General features: G+C 43.0%; 1 protein-coding gene across 4 annotated transcripts in view; it reads right to left on the reverse strand.

The window, feature by feature from the left end:
* Positions 1-19,414, reverse strand: part of LOC105498889 (major facilitator superfamily domain containing 14B) — a 119,380-nt gene that overhangs the window by 78,599 nt on the left and 21,367 nt on the right. The window contains exon 2 of one of the 4 annotated variants that reach the window (XM_071077522.1): positions 14,186-14,334. The exons of 2 other annotated variants lie outside the window; for them this stretch is intronic. Coding sequence is in view for 1 of the 2 variants with exons in the window: in XM_071077521.1 (XP_070933622.1) it covers positions 12,958-13,032 (75 nt within the window). In the remaining variant the exon portion in view is untranslated. Of the gene's footprint in view, positions 1-12,957; positions 13,567-14,185; positions 14,335-19,414 lie in introns of those variants that run through there. One more of the 4 variants, XM_071077521.1, reaches the window with a different exon arrangement.

Here is a 19,414-nt window from a genome sequence, read left to right on the forward strand (position 1 = left end):
TGGCCTTTTTTTTTTTTTTTTTTTTTTTTTTCCGAGACAAAATTTCGTTCTTGTCGCCCAGCCTAGATCAGTGGCTCGATCTCAGCTCACTGCAACCTCTGCCTCCTGGGCTCAAGCAATTCTCCTGCCTCAGCCTTTCAAGTAGCTGGGATTACAGGTGCATGCCACGACATAACTAACTTTTATATTTTTAGTAGAGACAAGTTCACCATGTTGGCCAGGCTGTTCTTGAATTCCTGATCTCAGGTGATCCACCCTCCTCAGCCTCCCAAAGTGCTGGGATTACAGGCGTGAGCCACTACACCCAGATTTGTCTACTTTTCTGAATGATTGTTTTAAATAATAGTTTTCAAAACACAAAGGGAATATATGCATTATATCATGCTGTTTGAGTATTACGTTTATGCCACTTATGAGCTTGGGTATCATTTTCTGATTCCTGTATCCATGAAACAGAAAATTTTGTAGACTTTTTTTGTTTTGTTTTGAGACAGTCTCGCTCTGTTGCCCAGTTCGGAGTACAGGGCATGATCTCAGCTCACTGCAACCTCCGCCTCCTGGGTTCAAATGATTGTGGTGCCTCAGCCTCCCGAGTAGCTGGGACTACAGGCACCTGCAACCACACCCAGCCAACTTTTGTATTTTTAGTAGAGACAGGGTTTCACCATGTTGGCTGAACTGGCCTCCAACTCCTGACCTCAAGTGATCTGCCCGTCTCAACATTCCAAAGTGCTGGGATTAGGGGCGTGAGCCACTGTGCCCAGCCTGGACTGTCTTCTTAAATAGACTCACAATAAAGTTATTCTAGAGGGAATAATGAAGTTTTTGAAGTTTATTTTCTTTATCACAAAAGCCACTGAAGTTTGCTATAATACTAGCAGTGTATATATTTAACTATAGAATAGGCTGTGATTCTACTGAGGCAAATTTATAAATTATACCAGATAAGTATACCATTATATCTTTGATGGTTGATATTGCCATATCAACTATGTCAGAGTAATATATGCTAATACAGTTCTTTTTCCTAAGAGGAGAAATTCAAACAATTTGCTTTTTTTTTTTTTTTTTTTTTTTTTGATACAGAATCTTGCTCTGTCGCCTAGGCTAGAGCTCAGTGGCGCGATCACAGCTCACTGTAGCCTTGACCTCCTGGGTTCAAGTGATCCTCCCACCTCAGCCTCCTGGGTAGTTGGGACCACAGATGCATAAAACCATGCCTGGACCTTTTTCATTTTTGGTAGAGACAGTGTCTCACTATGTTGCCCAGGCTGGTCTCCAACTCCTGGGCTCAAGCAATCTTCCTACCTCAGCCTCCCAAAGTACTGGGATTATAGGTGTGAGCCACTGTGCCTAGCCTTGCTGATTTCTATTTAATACTTTTGTTGAGATTTTTAGCTTTAAATAAATTAATTATCTGGTCTTGAAGCTGGATTCTAAGATTGGGTTAAACTTAATGCTAAAATAGGGTATCTAATAACTGAGAGTCTTTAATCCCCAAGACTATTCTCTGGTTTAATGATTCACTAGAAGAACCCCAAAAAGCTATTTTACTCATAGTTACAGTTTATTATAGTGAAAGGATACAGATGAAAATCAGCAAAGGTAAGAGGCAGCAGAGTCCACGAGAGACCACGCACAAGCTTCCAGTTATCCTTTCTGAGTCTATGGGCAGCACTTAATTCTCCCAGCAATGATATGGATCTGGGTGCTGTGTTCTCTCTCTCTCTACTTATGTGAGTGTGTGTGTGTGTTAACAATACATGTAGTTTCAGAATTTCTAACTCTGTGGAAGCAAGTTTTCCAACTATAGTGTTTATGTACAGTTTTTTTTGTCTTTATCCTGATAGCCAGTCAAAACACTTTTCCAAATGAATTCAATTTCTATTTTATTTACACAAATCAATTCTTTTTTGATTGAGTAATCAATCAAAATTTGATTTATTTATTTATTTACTCAAATCAATTTATTTTTTTCCCATTCACTTTGGTGAGGTTATAAAATACCTTTGTAATATAATTAAGTTCATTTGTCCTACTGGCCATTCTATCCTAAGATCCCACTTTACTTTGCATAAAGTTAACTCTCTGCAGTGTATAGTTAATGTGGATTTTGACAAATGGATGGGCCAGGTGCAGTGGCTCAGGCCTGTAAGGCCTTTGGGAGGTTGAGGTGGGAGGATCACTTGAGACCAGGAGTTCAAGAGAAATAGGTAGAGTTATGCATTTACCACCACACAACCCTAAATATTCCCTTGTGTGGTCACTTTGTAATCAACAGAAAGGGGTAAATGGTATTGAATTCATCACTTTTATATATAATTTGAATCTTTTTAAAAGTATGATGCAATTGAGTTGTTCAATAACGTATGTGAGTCTCCTTGTACTGGCAGTTGTCTGCTGGGAAGGAAATCCAGAGCTGGCACCTGCATGGCCCAGATCCCAGCCAAGGTGTATAAAGCAATACCTCCACGTGGTATCTTTGTTGCTCTTTCTCCACCTGTCTGCTGTTCCCTGTGTGAAAGGATATCAGACTGTCTTATGATAATTGTCTAAATGTTTAAAACACACTTCACTTAATTTTGTTTGTTCCAAGCACTACTTTGTAATTGCAATTATAACCTAATGTGTTAAGATAAACTTATTTTCACAGATTTTTTTTTTTTTTATTTTGAGATGGAATATCGCTCTCTCACCCAGGCTGGAGTGTGGGGTGCAGTGGTGCAATTTTGGCTCACTGCAACCTCCGCCTCTCAGGCTCAAGCAATTCTCCTATCTCAGCTTCCCAAGTAGCTGGGATTACAGGTGCATACTACCACACCCAGATAATTTTTTTTTTTTTTTTTTTTTTTTTGAGATGGACTCTTGCTCTGTCGCCCAGACTGGAGTGCAGTGGTGCGATTTTGGCTCACTGCAAACCTCTGCCTCCCGGGCCCAAGCGATTCTCCTGTCTTGGCCTCCCAATAGCTTGGGACCACAGGCGCATACTACCAGACCCAGATAATTTTTTTGTTTTTTCAGACGGCGTCTCACTCTGTCACCTAGGCTAGAGTATAGTGGCCCAATATCAGTTCACTGCAACCTCCACCTCCTGAGTTCAAACAATTCTCTGGCCTCAGCCTCCTGAGGAGCTGGGATCACCATGACGCCCAGATAACTTTTGTATTTTTAGTAGAGATGGGGCTTCACCATGTTGGCCAGGCTGGTCTCAAACTCCTGATCTCAGGTGATCTGCCCGCCTTGGTCTCCCAAAGTGCTGGGATTACAAGGGTAAGCCACTGCGCCTGGCAACAGATTTTAGTTTAAGATAAAATTCTAATCAAAACTTGTTTTCAGTATTTGCAATGCATAGTCAGTCCTATTTGAGAGTATTCAGTTTGGTTGGTGCTTTTTTTTTTTTTTTTTTCATGGAGAACTATGCTTACTGAACCTCCTCAATTATTTGCCTTCCATTCAGCACTAGCCTAAAAGGCAGATGTGAATTGCCATCTGAAAAAAAAGTATATTTGGCAATTATACATACCAAGATGATTCAGAGTCAGATGGACCAGGCAAACGTTTTATAAAAAGGGTGGGATTTTAGTTAGAATGGTGATCATTAAAAAGTCAGGAAACAACAGATGCTGGAGAGGATGTGGAGAAATAGCAATGCTTTTACACTGTTGGTGGGAGTGTAAACTAGTTCAACCATTGTAGAAGACAGTGTGGTGATTCCTCAAGGATCTAGAACTAGAAGTATCATTTGACCCAGTGACCCCATTACTGGGTATATACCCGCGGGATTATAAATCATGCTACTATAAAGACACCTGCACATGTATGTTTATTGTGGCACTATTCACAATAGCAAAAACGTGGAACCAACCCAAACGTCCATCAGTGATAGACTGGATTAAGAAAATGTGGCACCTATACACCATGGAATACTATGCAGCCATAAAAAAGGATGAGTTCATGTCCTTTGTAGGGACATGGATGAAGCTGGAAACCATCATTCTGAGCAAACTATCACGAAGACAGAAAACCTTGACACAGGGCAGGAAACATCACACACGGGGGCCTGTTGTGGAGTGGGGGCAGGGGGAGGGATAGCATTAGGAGAAATACCTAATGTAAATGATGAGTTAATGGATGCAGCAAACCAACATGGCACACGTATACCTATGTAAAAAACCTGCACATTGTGCACATGTACCCTAGAACTTAAAGTGTAATAATAATAAGGTGGAATTTTGAGTGACCCAGGCAAAGGGTTTATTCTACAATGTGTGTGAATCATGTAAAAAGTAGGAATGTAAGGACATTTTTCCTTGCCCTACTTCTGTTTCACATGCTGGAAATGTATGCAGCATGCTGCCTGCTGTCCCTGTAGTCTTCACAACCGTCTCCATGCCAGAAGCAGGAATTGCTGATGTAGGTCAACTCCTCTTTTTCCTTGTCATCCTCGCATAGTCAATGATCAAATCTTGCTTATGCCCTTTCTCACCTCCTATCTCTTTCACCACTCATACATCAAAGCAACTGTTATGCCCTCTTTATTTTATATGTCAGATTGTTCTATGCCTGCTTACTGCCTTAGTTCATACCCTTCCAATTTCACAGTAGTTTGCTGTATATCTTTGGGTTCACTTCCACTTATGCATGTACTCTTCACACAGAATTAGTCTTTCTCACCAAAAGCAATTGTGACAAAAGCAAAAATTGACAAATGGGATCTAATTAAATGTAAGAGCTTCTACATAGTTAAGAAACTATCAATAAACAGCCTACAGAATAGGAGAAAATTTTTGCAAACTATGCATCTGACAAAAGTCTAATATCCAGCCTCTATTAATATAAGGAACTCAAACAAATCAACAAGAAAAAAAACCAACCCCATTAAAAAGTAGGCAAAGGACACGAGCAGACAATTTTCAAAAGAAAACATACATGCGGCCAATGAACATATGAAAAAAAGCTCAATATCACTTATCATTAGAGAAATGCAAATCAAAACCACAATGAGATACCATCTCACACCAGTCAGGATAGCCATTATTAAAAAGTCAAAAACTAACAGATTCTGACAAGGTTGCAGAGAGAAGGGAATGCTTTTACACTGTTGGCGGGAGTGTAAATTAGTTCAAACCATTGTGGAAAGCACTGTGACAATTCCTTGAAGAGCTAAAAACAGAACTATCATTCAACGTAGCAGTCCCATCACTGGGTATATTACCCAGAGGAATATAAATCATTCTATCATAAAGACACATGCACATGTATGTTTATGGTGGCACTATTCACAATAGCAAAGACATGGAATCAACCTAAATGGCCATCAATGACAGATTGGATAAAGAAAATGTGGTACATACATGCCATGGAATAGTATGCAGCCATAGGAAATAATGAGATCATATCTTTTGCTTGACCACTCATGGAGCTGAAGGCTATTATCCTTAGCAAACTAGCACACAAACAGAAAACCAAATACCACATGTTCTCACTTACAGGTGGGAGCTAATTGATAAGAACTCAATGACACAAATAGGGGAACAAGAGACAGTGGGGACTACTTGAGGGTGGACGGTGGGAGGAGGGAGAGGATTTGAAAAAAAATAACTATTGGGTATTAGGCTTAGTACCTGGGTGACAAAACAATCTGTACAACAAACCCCCATGACACTAGGTTACCTATATAACAAACCTGCACACGTACCCCTAAACCTAAAAGTTTGAAAAAAAATGGTCTTTCTGAAATACAAATCTATCTTACTACGTCACTTTCTTGCTAAAAATTCTTCAAGATATCCCATTTTCATGAAGGAAAGGCCTCTGGCGCGTTAGCATGACATGAATGCCTCAGGCTCTGCCCTCTGCCCACCTGTCAGCCTTATCTCCTGGCATTTTTCTACACCCATGTCATTGGGCTCCCATCACCTGTGAGGCTCCCTCAGTCTGAAATAGCCTCTTTCTCCTTCTCCTCCAGCCATTTGTCTAATTCCTGTTTATAGGAATTCAAATTCCTGTTAAGACTCAGCTCAGGTATGATCTCCACCAGGTCTTCTCCAAGTTTCCCTTTCCATATTGCAAAACCTTTCCTTGCACCTTCTGTACACTTTGTTTAGATTTCTGTCAACATATAGTTCTCTGAATGTTAAAAAAAAAAAAAATACATAATCTTGTTGGGCACTGTGGCTCACACCTGTAATCCCAGCACTTTGGGAGGCCAAGGCAGGCAGATCACTTGAGGTCAGGGGTTTGAGACCAGCCTGGCCAACATGGAGAAACCTCATCTCTACTAAAATACAAAAATTAGCCAGGTGTGGTGGTGTGTGCCTGTAATCCCAGCTACTCGGGAGGCTGAGGCAGGAGAATCGCTTGAAACCGGGAGACAGAGGTTGCATGAGCCAAGATTGCGCCACTGCACTCCAGCCTGGCAACACAGTGAGACTCCGTCTCAAAAAACAAAAACAAATAAACAAACAAAAAAAAAATCTTACCCAAGAGATAGTGAGCACATGCCCACATTTTATTTATCTCAGTAATAAGGGAACCCATAAAGTGGGTTCAAAAGAGAATTTGAAAAACTAGGATTATTACAGTCAGTGTGAACAAAATGGAAGGATGAATTAATGTCGGTATATTAGATGTAGCCCCGGTTAATGTCCTATTGGGCAATCAAACTGTAGCAGTTGGGGTTCTCATTTTTCCACTATGGAAAAGAAAACCAACTCATCAGTTTCTTAGGAGACAATTTCTAACTTTACAGGGTTGTAAAATATCTGAGCCTAATCAGTCATAATATCAAAAATAAATAATCAAAACCCTTTGAGTCAGAAGACCCTTGGGTGGGTTTGTCAGACAGTCGTCTTATAGCATGACATTGATGGAAGTGGAATCTCTTTACTTTATTTCCAAGTTTTGAGTAATTTTGCCTAGCACTACTATCATTGTCTACCCTGATGCTATACTTTTTAATTCACTCAATCCTGGCACACACTGTGAACTTGAGAGAACGTAAGCATTGGTGTTCAAACTAGGGTATGTATACCCCTTGTAATATGGAAAGACTTTTCAGGGGTTACGTGGCCATGGATAGCTTTTAGATCACCAATTTCCAGGCCCTCGTCCTAGGTGTGTACTTTTTCTTACAGCTAACCTGCTCCCTGAAGTGTCTCTGTTCTCCAAGTTCCTGTTTTCCTCCCAGTCCAATCACCCTTCTGCCACCTCACCAAAGCCTCCCACCCATCCCAGCCTGCTCATGAGCACACCCTGAGACCTAAACACTCCCATTTTCCATTAAGCAAAAGAGCCAAATTGGCCTCAAAAGTCTGACAAAAATATACTGAAAGCCAGTCTACAATATCCTGGAAAATACATTCTTTATCTACAAACTAATGGTAAACTTAAATGTCAACTTAAAAGTGTACAGGGGGTGTTATACAGTTTGTTAACATTTTTTTTTTTCCTTAGGAGACAGGGTCTCACACTATCACCTAGGCTGGAGTACAGTGACACGATCATAGCTCACTGCAGCCTCAAATTCCTGTGCTTAAGCAATCTTCCCACTTCAGCCTCCAGAGTAGCTAAGACTACTGGCATGCACCACCATGCCCAGCTAGTTTGTTGTTGTTGCTGTTGTAGAGCCAAGGTTGGTTTCACTTTGTTGCTCGGTCTGGTCTCAAACTCCTGGCCTCAAGGATTCTCCTGCCTTGGCCTCCCCAAGTGCTGGGGTTAAAGGCACAAGCCACTGCACCTGACCAACATTCTTTTAAGGATCAACAAGCACAACACTGAAGGCCACTGTGTAGGAGGAAAATTCCGTACCTCCGAACTCCAGTGGAAGCCACAGCCAAGACCCTCGTCTTCTTGCTGTTGACTCGCTGAGCATTGTGTCACCTCCTTTGGTTAGTTTGCCTTTCCCTTCAGCCTGGTCAGCTGATCCTTTTCCACTGGTTTGATTTTAACACTTTGAGTGCTGGCTTAAACCACCCCTTTCTGTCTGTTCCCATTCCTCACTGCCTTAGTTGAATGAGTGAGAAGGTCTTAGGATTGATCCCATCCTGGTTCCCCTGTGGAGAGTGTTTGGGAAGTGCCAGTCAATGTAGCCTGGATCACATTACTATAATTATAAAGTCTCCTGGTCACTTTCCCTGTTACTTTTTACCCTGTGCACATATTTTTGTCGTATTTATCACAATTATCTGTATACCAAATAGACTCTTTCTGGATGTTCATCTTTTTGACAATACTTTTTATTGTTCATCTGTTAGCCAATAGTTGAACTGAAATAAATCCAACTGGCCCAGTAGACTGCAAGCATCCTGAAGACAAGTATTTGTTTTATTTGCAATTGTACATCCAGGGTCAACACAAAGAAAGAATGGTAGCACATTTATTGAGACATGACAGGCCAATAGTAAGCCCTTTAATACATAGTCATTGAGTCATTAGGGCAAACCATGGGCATTGTCTGCATATTAAATGCAGGGAAACAGAATTAGAGAGATTGGTTATGGCATCTGAGATCACATAGCAATAAGTGGTGCCAGGATTCAAGTTGGGGCAGAATGACCCTGGAGGTTTTGGCCTCAAGTCAATACTGGCTCGCAAATTAGACTTCTTTTCTTTTTTTTTTTTTTTTTTTTTTTGAGACGGAGTCTCACTCTGTCGCCCAGGCTGGAGAGCAGTGGCCGGATCTCAGCTCACTGCAAGCTCCGCCTCCCAGGTTTATGCCATTCTCCTGCCTCAGCCTCCCGAGTAGCTGGGACTACAGGCGCCCGCCACCTCGCCCGGCTAGTTTTTTTTTTTTGTATTTTTAGTAGAGATGGGGTTTCACCGTGTTAGCCAGGATGGTCTCGATCTCCTGACCTCATGATCCGCCCGTCTCAGCCTCCCAAAGTGCTGGGATTACAGGCTTGAGCCACCGCGCCTGGCCGCAAATTGGATTTCTTGAATTGTATGGGTAATGAATAAAACAGCCTTGTGTTGCTGACTTGTATTCAATAGGCTTTCAGAGGACCAGGGCCCAGGTGACCTACTGAGACCCAGAATGGGAGGAACATACCTCCCATCTGTGGGGTGGGGAACTCAGCAGCAGCTAGTGGGCTGTGGGGCACCCTGGCCTTGCACTCAGGGCTCGAAGGGCATGGGAGCATCACAGTGAAAGCCACCATCATGAGAGAAAGGCCCAAAAATACAGATGGACTTGCACTTGAGTCCACTGGGCATGTCCTCATGGGCAAGACTAGGGTGACACTTGGGTAGGGACTAAACCCCGGCATGAGCAGATGTGGATAGTGAGGAGGTGCTCAGATGTGTGAGGCTACAGCCTCACGTTCATGTGGTAGACTGTTTTAGGCTAGGGAAGCTTGGGATACTCTGGCTTCATTACAGTTGTTCAAGAAATTATGGAAGTAATGCATTGTTCTCTTAGCAGACAAACTTTATTTTCTTTATCTTATTATAAATCTTTTGCAAAAAAAAAAAGATAGTGCTAAATAAAATTGTCTTTTCTCTTAGGACATGTTTGCTATTGAGTTTGTGAAGCTAATATCTTCATACTTGACCCATTAGCTTGAAGTCAAATTTCAATATTATTGTAATTTCTAACAATATTTCCATTATTTTCCAGTTCCTGCACTTAGCCATGAAAACCAATGTCACTTTGACTGAGTTACTTCATTTCTGTGAGCTCATCTATTAAATAAGGCAGTTGAATGAGCTGTTTTCTACTATCCTTTCAAAATCTCAAAGACAGTGACTGAGAGCCTGACTCTTTAAATGCTCAAAGTGAATTACTATTGATTTTTGCCTTTAAGTCATTACTTAATGGGTTATGACTTGTTTGATGTTAGTGAGTCTTTGATTAGAGTCCATTTCCAAGGTTAGCTTTGTTTCCATAGAAATGCAACTGCTATTCCATGACCTGAGTTAAAACCAATGGCCAAATTGTACCCTGTATGGAAGATTGGGGTTTCTTGTCATCCAACTTGAGAACCACGGACCCTAGTGAAGCCCATGAAATAGAGAAGATAAACTCAGATGAAAATACAATATAAATTGCCAAACCAGACTGAGGTACAGTCCATCAATTGATGAAGGCACTTCAACCAAATAGATGTCTTGAAAAATTATAGATGATAAAGTATCAAATGGCCAGATACATTGACAGGGATTTTATTGATTTTACAAAGGATGATATAGTTTCACTGACACTGGAGTATAAGAAATATAACAGCAGGCCGGGCGCGGTGGCTCACGCCTGTAATCCCCGCACTTTGGGAGGCCGAGACGGGCGGATCACGAGGTCAGGAGATCGAGACCATCCTGGCTGACACGGTGAAACCCCGTCTCTACTAAAAATACAAAAAATTAGCCGGGCGTGGTGGCGGGCGCCTGTAGTCCCAGCCATTGGGGAGGCTGAGGCAGGAGAATGGCATGAACCCGGGAGGCGCAGCTTGCAGTGAGCCGAGATCGCACCACTGCACTCCAGCCTAGGCGACAGAGCAAGACTCCATCTCAAAAAAAAAAAAAAAAAAAAAAGAAATATAACAACAGAAAGATACTGCCTCCCACCTCCTCCAACCCCAAGAACTTTCAGTAACAGAATTTCAAACTAAACCTTTCCTTTTCTTTTCATCTTTTCTCTTCTCTTTTCTTTCTTTTTGAAACAGAGTCTCACCCCGACTCCTGGGCTGGAGTGCAGTGGCGTGATCTTGGCTCACTGCAACCTCCAACTCCCAGATTCAAGTGATTCTGCTGCCTCAGCCTCCCAAGTAGCTAGGACTACATGTGCACGCCACCACACCGGGCTAATTTTTGTATTTTTAGTAGAGATGGGGTTTCACCATGTTGGCCAGGCTGGTCTGGAACTCCTAACCTAAGGTGATCCACCCACCTTGGCCTCCCAAAGTGCTGGGATTAGAGGAGTGTGCCACCGCGCCCAGCCAGACTAAACTTTTCTAAATGTCATGTGGAGGATAAAATTATTTGTACAAATGTTTTCATAAGTATATTATAAAGCATTTCAACACCTAGTAATCCACTACTAAAGACATTAATTTTTAAAAATCATTGTGATATTTGGTACCATTATATAATAGAAAATAAGGTAAACATGCAGACTGTATACAGTCCAATTCAATTATCAAATACGAGCAAAACCTATTAGATCAATTTCTGGCTTTTTTGAAGAAATCGAATCAAGTTTATTCAATTGCACCTTATGGTCTCAATGTAACAGGAAAGGGAAGAGGGTGCTAAAACCAACCTCCTTTGATAACCTCCAATTAGATGACCAACTGGCCTGATTTGCCTGGGACTAAGGGTTATCAGGATGTGGAACATTCAGTGTTAAAACCAGGGCAGTCCCGGGCCTACTGGGACAGCTCGTCCTCTTCATCCCTCCAGTTCTTTTTAAAATATGTGGAATATCCACATTTCTTTATCCTGGGACTTTTCTGCTTGCATGTAGGCACTCCAGGAAGTCACAAAGCTGCACGATGGCGGGGCTGAGGAATCAGCCAAGGAATCAGCCACGTCTCCGGGGCATCCGCCTCTTGCATTAGAGGTGTCTTCAGCTCTATCTTTGGGTGTCCAGACTGCCACCAGGTAGCTAACACAGAACTGTCCTGGGCAACTTTTGTCTTTGGTACTCTGTGCTTTCCCTGTTGACATCCTCAGCTGCCACCTCCACAGACCTCGCACTGTATATTCCCTGTGGCTCATGCCCGTGAACAGTCTCTACATGGACTTGCTTGCAGCACATTGTTAACTAATTGACAAATATGCCAGCTACTGAAGCTCAAAGTGTGACCTCTTCCAGAAGTGCTGGGGTCTTAAGAGGTTATTCTCAGAGCTCAAAAATCTTTCAAAGACACAAAGCTAGACAGTAAAAATTGTTAGCTCTGGGGAAACCAAAGTGCAAAGCACTTAATAGCAAGAGTTGTTTCTTCCTGAGTACCATGTGTTGGGTACCATGCTAAATATTTCACAAACATTAATTCATATAGTTCTACAATAGCCCTGTGTGGTAGGTACCGAATCAAGCCCATTTCACAGGTAGAGACGCTGAGGCTGAGCTTGGTAATATGCCCTGCCCCATATCACAGAGCCAGAAAGATCAGAGCCTGATTTGAACCGGACTCCATGCTTATACACCTCCAAAGTCAGGCTCTTTTTTCCCCCAAAACGAATAGGTGTTTTTTTTTTTTTTTTTTTCTGGTATCACACACATACATACACACACATACACTATATATATATATAGTTTTTGTAGAGGGACAGGGTGTCGCTCCATTGCCCAGGCTGGAATGCAGTGGCGCAATCATAACCTCAAACTCCTGGGCTCTAGGAATCCTCCTGCCTCGGCCTCCCAAGTAGCTAGGACTGTAACCATGCCCAGGTAATTTTTTTCTTCCCAGAAACAGGGCCTCACTATGTTGCCCAAGTTGGTCTTGAATTCCTAGGCTCAAGCAATCTTCCAGCCTCAGCCTCCCAAAATCCTGGGCTTACAGGTCTGAGCCACCGTGCCAGACCTCACATGTTAGGTGTTTTTTGTTTGTTTTTTGCTTTGAGTTGGAGTTTCGCTCCTATTGCCAGGCTGGAGTGTAGTGGTGCAATCTCAGCTCACTGCAACCTCCGCCTCCTGGGTTCAAGCGATTCTCCTGCCTCAGCCTCCCAAGTAGCTGGGATTACAGGCACCCACCACCATGCCAAGCTAATTTTTTGTATTTTTTGTATTTTTAGTAGACACAGGGTTTTGCCATGTTGGCCAGGCTTGTCTCGAACTCCTGACCTCAGGTGATCCACCCACCTCGGCCTCCCAAAGTGCTGGGATTACAGGCGTGAGCCACCGCGCCCAGCCACGTTAGGTTTTAATGAGGTCTCTTAGTTTGCAGCTAGGATCAAGTCCTCTCTCTCACCCCTCACTGATTCAGCCACATACAATTATTTTGATCACCTGCTATGCACCTGTGGTGTTCTTGGCACTAGGAATCCTGCTGTGAGTGAAGCTGAGCTCCTGCCTGTGTGAAGCCTGGGCCACATGGGTCTTCCAGATGTGCTCTGAAGTCACTGTCAAAAGTCATGGGCACTGAAGAGTTTCATGTGCCTGACACTAGGGAAGATACCAAATTCTACATTTGCCTCCAACGGGCACAAATGTCAGTTTCCATCAAGCTCCACCCTGTCCAGGTGACTCCAGTTGTGGCTCTTTTCATACTATCTCCCCTTCTCCTACAAGTGCCACCAACAGGCCGAGGTGGGGAGCTGGGTTTAGAGATGCTGGTCTGAACCTCAGGTGAAATCCTCTCCCTTATGTCGCAGGAGAATGGGCGCGCAGATGGAGAATCAGCGCTCTTCTCAGGATTGGAAGGTGCTGTGGCTGGGGGAGTCTGCATTATGTTCTGCGCTGTGAGCTTTTCCAGAATTCCACTCCACAGGCACATGTCTGCTGTGTATGCATTTCTTTTTTCTTTTTTTTTGAAACAGAGTCTCACTCTGTCACCCAGGCTGGAGTGCAGCGGCGCGATCTTGGCTCACTGCAAGCTCCACCTCCTGGGTTCACGCCATTCTTCTGGCTCAACCTCCCACAGTAGCTGGGACTACAGGCACCCACCACCATGCCCGGCTAATGTTTTGTATTTTTAGTAGAGACAGGGTTTCACCATGTTAGCCAGGATGGTCTCGATCTCCTGACCTCGTGATCTGCCCGCCTCGACCTCCCAAAGTGCTGGGATTACAGGCGTGAGCCACCGCGCCAGGCCTTTGCATTTCTTGATATAAATCAGAAGTCCCTGAGTTCTCCAGTCTTGAATGTCTATGTCACATGTCCACCCGCATCTGAAGATGCTGGAAGTCGAGTCTGTTAGGAAGCCCCTGAATATGTGCTTGTCCCGTTGGTGCTTCCAGGAGGTTGCCTAACCCCTCATTTCTCTTTTGTTCTGTGGTTCTTGCTCTAGGCTATTGCTCCATTTTCTGTAGGTCACCTCCTGCCACCTCTTCTCCAGGGTGATGGTGTTTGCAACACACAGTTCCTTGTCTTGGTTTCCTAAGCATCTTACTTCTGAAGGTGAGATACTGGCTGTAACAATTAAGAAACTATTATTACAAGCTTGGGGATAACACTAGGTACTTAAGAAAACAACGAATCAAACCTGAGCTTCAGATAAGCATCACAGGATTAATGCCTGCCTTGTACCTGATGACCGGGATAAAGACCAGGTGCCTCCAGAAGTGACTCTCCTCAGGTCCCAGCCAGCTGACAACTGCATGCACTGATTATCTCTTTCTCTCCTTTTCTTTATCTGCATACTGGTTTCCAGGCCTTTGCTCACCCTGAAGGAGTCTCTGTTGCAAAAAATTGAGGTGAAATTCACGTAATATAAAATTAGCCAATTTAAAACACACATTTCAGAGGCACTTAGTATATTCACAAGGTTGTAAGAAACATCACCTCTAGTTCTAAAATATTTTCTTCACACCAAAGGAGACCAACCCCTGTACCCACCAAGCAGTCACTCGCTGTTCCCTCCTCCCCCTAGCCCCTGGTACCCACCAATCTGCTTTGTGTTTCTATGAATTTGCCTATCTTGGATGTTCCATATAATTGGAATCATACCACAACATATGACCTTCAATTTCTGCCTTCTTTCACTTGTCATAATGTTTTCTGGGTTCATCTACATTGTCAATGAAGTATCAATACCTCATTTATTTTTAAAAATCGTGGTAAAATATACATAACAAAAATTTATCATTTTAACCATTTCTTTTTTTTTTTTTCTTTGAGACAGAGTCTCCCTCTATTGCCCAGGCTGGAGTTCAGGGGCATAATCTTGGCTCACTGCAACCTCTGCCTCCCGGGCTCAAGCGATTCTCATGCCTCAGCCTCCCGAGTAGCTGGGATTACAGGTGTGCAGCACCATGCCTGGCTAATTTTTGTATTTTTAGTAGAGATGGAGTTTTACCATGTTGGCCAGGCTGGTCTCGAACTCCTGACCTCAGGTGATCCACCCATCTGGGCCTCCCAAAGTGTTCCACCCACCTGGGCCTCCCAAAGTGCTGCAATTACAGGCGTGAGCCACCATGCCTGGCCCATTTTAACCACGGTTCTGTAACATTTAAGTACATTCTCATTTTGGGACAACCTACACCACTGTCCATCTCCAGAACTTTTTCACCTTCCCAAACTGAAACTCCAAGTCCATTATAGACTTTCCACTCCCTGTCCCCCAAATCCCTGACAACCACCATTCTACTTTCTGTCTGCCCGATTGTGAGTATTCTAGGTACCTCCTATAAGTCAAATCATACAGTGTTTTTCCTTTTGTGACTGAGTTATTTAACTTACTATAATGTTTTCAAGGTTCATCAGTGTGTCAAAATTTCCATCTTTTTAAAGTGAGTTGAGATCACGCCACTGCACTCTAGCCTGGGTGACAGAGTAAGACTCCGTCTCAAAAAAAAAAAATATATATATATATATATAGTTATCCTTGTAGGCATGATGTGGTACCTCATTGTGGTCTTGATTTGCATTTCCCTAATAAGTAATGATGCTGAATATCTTTTCATGTGCTTGTTGACTATTTGTATATCTTTAGAGAAATGTCTAAGTCCTTTACCCATATTTTAATCTTTCTGTTATTTAGTTGTAACATTTCTTCCAGATATTGGACCTAGGAGCTCCCTTTAAAGATCTTGGGCCATAGGTACTATATTGGTTCATTTTCTGTTACCTATATCAGAATTCCTGAAACTAGGTATTTTATAAATAAAACGAATTTATTTCTTACAGTTATGGAGGCTGAGAAATCCAAGGTTGAGGGACTGCCTCTGGTATTCCTGTCTCTTCTCCTTTTTCCACTAAAGGCCTGGTTGCCTTGACTGCTTCCAAGAGACTGGCAGGGAAAAGCAGTCTCACCATCCATAAATATTAGCTAGATGGTAAGCCTCCAACCCTCAATAATGAACGTGCCTACTGAGGGAAACACAGCCAACTCCAAATATAATGGGATTTTCTTGTGTTGTTTGTTTGTTTGAGACAGGGTCTTCCTCTGTCTCCCAGGCTGGGGTGCAGTGGTGCCATCTTGGTCCACAGGTCTAAACCTAAACCTTGGTTCACTGACGCGATCCTCCTACCTCAGCCTCCTGAGTAGCTGGGACTACAGGTGTGTGCCACCACATCCCGCTAATTTTTTATTTTTTAGTAATAAAATGTTTTGCCACGTTGCCCAGGCTGGTCTCAAACTCCTGGGCTCAAGCAATCCTCTGGCCTTGACCTCCCAAAATGATAGGATTACAGGCGTTAGTCACTGCACCAGGCCAAAATTAGTTTAGACCAGATCAGATTGTCCTACTTAATAGCTTTTACTCTGAGATATTGGTTAAGCTCACAGAGCTGGGAAAACTCACTGAGTCTAAGCCCCGGGGTGGTGGCACCTGCCCCAACCTCCACATTGCCCAAACCTTGCAGAGGCAGGAAGTTCCTCCTTCCTGATGCTGCAATCAGTCCTAGTCAGTTTCAGAATTTGGGGTCATATGCAGATTACAAAAGGCCATCTTCAAAGAAGCTGCTTATAGATTTCATGAAGTTTCTTAGGAAGTGAAACTTTCTGATGTATAGACAGCAAATGGTTTCCAAGAAGAATAGTACTGCTCACATAACAGTGCAGTATGAGCCAGGTACAGTGGCTCATGCCTGTAATCCCAGCACCTTGGAAGGTCGAGGCAAGCAGATCACCTGAGGTCAGGAGTTTGAGACCAGCCTGATCAACATGGAGAAACCCCATCTCTACTAAAAATACAAAAAGTTAGCCGGGCATGATGGTACATGCCTGTCATCTCAGCTACTTGGGAGGCTGAGGCAGGAGAATCACTTGAACCTGGGAGGCAGAGATTGCAGTGAGCCAAGATCGCACCACTGCACTCCAATCTAGGCAATAAGAGTGAAACTCTGTCTGAACAAAACAAAACAAACAAAAGAACAGTGCAGTATAACCTGAAATGGGGTATACAAGCATCTTTTCACCCATGATAGGCCATTCCTTACAAGGAATCCCATTATTCACTTTAAAAAAGAAATGGCGGCAGGGTGCAGTGGCTCATGCCTATAATCCCAGCACTTTGGGAGGCCGAGGCGGGCGGATCATGAGGTCAGGAGTCATGAGGTCAGGAGTTCAAGACCAGCCTGGCCAACCTGGTAAAACCTCATCTCTACTAAAAATACAAAAATTAGCTGGGCATGGTGGTGCGTGCCTGTAATCCCAGCTACTCAGGAGGCTGAAGCAGGAGAACTGCTTGAACCGGGGAGGCAGAGGTTGCAGTGAGCCGAGATTAGGCCATAGCACTCCAGCCTGGGCAACAGAGCAAGACTCTGTCTCGGGGTGGAAAAAAAAAAAAGAAATGGCTATGTTAAAGTTTTGACAGTAAATAATTTGTAAGTCATTCCTCTCATATGGTGAAAACAATATCTACTCTCCTATAATGAAAAAAAAACTTTTTTTTTTTTTTTTTTTTTTTGAGACAGAGTCTGACTCTGTCACCCAAGCTGGAGTGCAGTGGCACAATCTCGGCTCACTACAGCCTCTGCCTCCCAGTTTCAAGCAATTCTCCTGCCTCAGCCTCCCAAGTAACTGGGACTACAGACGCGCATCACCACGCTCAGCTAACTTTTTTTATTTTTAGTAGAGACGAGGTTTCACCATATTGGCCAGGTTGGTCTCAAACTCCTGACCTAAGGTGATCCTCCCACCTCAGCCTCCCAAAGCACTGGGATTATAGGCATGAGCTGCCACGCCCAGCCTGAAAAAAACCCTTTAAGGAAGGTTTTTTTAAGGTTCCTAGGGCTGGTTATTACTGGAAATCATAAACAAAATGACCATTTAAGTATAAGAATCATCTGAATATCTAGCCTGGCCAATGTGGTGAAACACTGTCTTTACTAAAAATACAGAAATTAGCCAGGCATGGTGCATGGTGGCACATGCACCTGTAATCCCAGCTACTTGGGAGGCTGAGGCAAGAGAATGGTTTGAACCCGGGAGGTGGGGGTTGCAGTGACCAAGATCGTGCCATTGCACTCCAGCCTGGGCAAACTCTGTCTCAAAAAAAAAAAAAAAGAAACATCTGAATTAGACTTTTAAAATTATGACTGTATATCATAATTCAATCAATAAATAGATTAAATGATTTTTTTTCTGTGAAGGATAAAGTAATATTTTCCCTAAAACTAATCATAAGAAGAAAAGTACTTCCTTTAGCACAAAGTTATAACATAGGCCAGTGGTTCTCAAAGTGTGGCATAGGGAACCCTGGAGAATCCCCAAATCTTTTTTTAGGAGAACGGTCTATGAGGTCAAAAGTATTCTCAAAACAATACTGGGGCCAAGCGTGGTGGCTCATGCCTGTAATCCCAGCACTTTGGGAGGCCGAGGCGGGTAGATCACTGGAGGTCAGGAGTTCCAGACCAGCCTGGCCAACATGGTGAAACCCTGTCTCTACTAAAAATACAAATATTAGCTGGGTGTGGTGGCACTTGCCTGTAATCCCAGCTACTTGGGAGGCTGAGGCAAGAGAATTGCTTGAACCCAGGAGGCAGAGGTTGCAGTGAGCCAAGATCACGCCAGTGCACTCCAGCCTGGGCAAGAGCGAAACTCCATCTCACAAAAAAAAAATACTGGGAATGACTTGTCTAATTTACTTTCATTGTCTCATGAGTGTACAATAGAGCTCTGCTGAGTCTGTAAGATACATAGTATTATATATATACAATTGAATCCAATGTCTTCTGTTAAGGCAGAAAAAAAATTTTGCAAAATTGTAAAACAATGCCATTCTTCTCACTATAACATTTTTCTTTTGGATATTCTTTTGTGAAGTTCTCTTTTGCATAACTATGTTATTTATGTTAACATTTTTATTGTATTCATGTCAATATTATTTTAGATATTTCATTTTTAAGTTAGCCTACGGTAAAACTGACTTTTCTTATGTACAGTTCTATCAGTTTGTTTGTTTTTTTTTTTGAAACAGGGTCTCACTGTCACCCAGGCTGAAGTACACTGGCACAATCACAGCTCACTGCAGCCTCCACCTCCTGGGCTCCAGCGATCCTCTCACCTCAGGCTCCCAAGTAGCTGGGACTACAGGCATGCACCATCACACTGGGCTAATTTTTGTATTTTTTGTAGAGATAGGGTTTTGCCATGTTGCCCAGGCTGGTCTTAAACACCTTGGCTCAAATGATCTCCGAGCCTTGGCCTCCCAAAGTCCTGGAATTACAGGCATAAGCCACCCTGACTGGCCATTTCCAGAAGTTTTAAAAAATACAGATTCATATAGCCACTGCTTCAATGCAGATACAAAAGAGCTCTATCACCCTAAGAAACTCCCTTGTGCCGCTCCCTTAAGGCCACATTCTCCCACT

This window comes from Macaca nemestrina, chromosome 14, assembly GCF_043159975.1.
Source record: "Macaca nemestrina isolate mMacNem1 chromosome 14, mMacNem.hap1, whole genome shotgun sequence".
NCBI classification, from domain to species: Eukaryota; Metazoa; Chordata; class Mammalia; order Primates; family Cercopithecidae; genus Macaca; species Macaca nemestrina.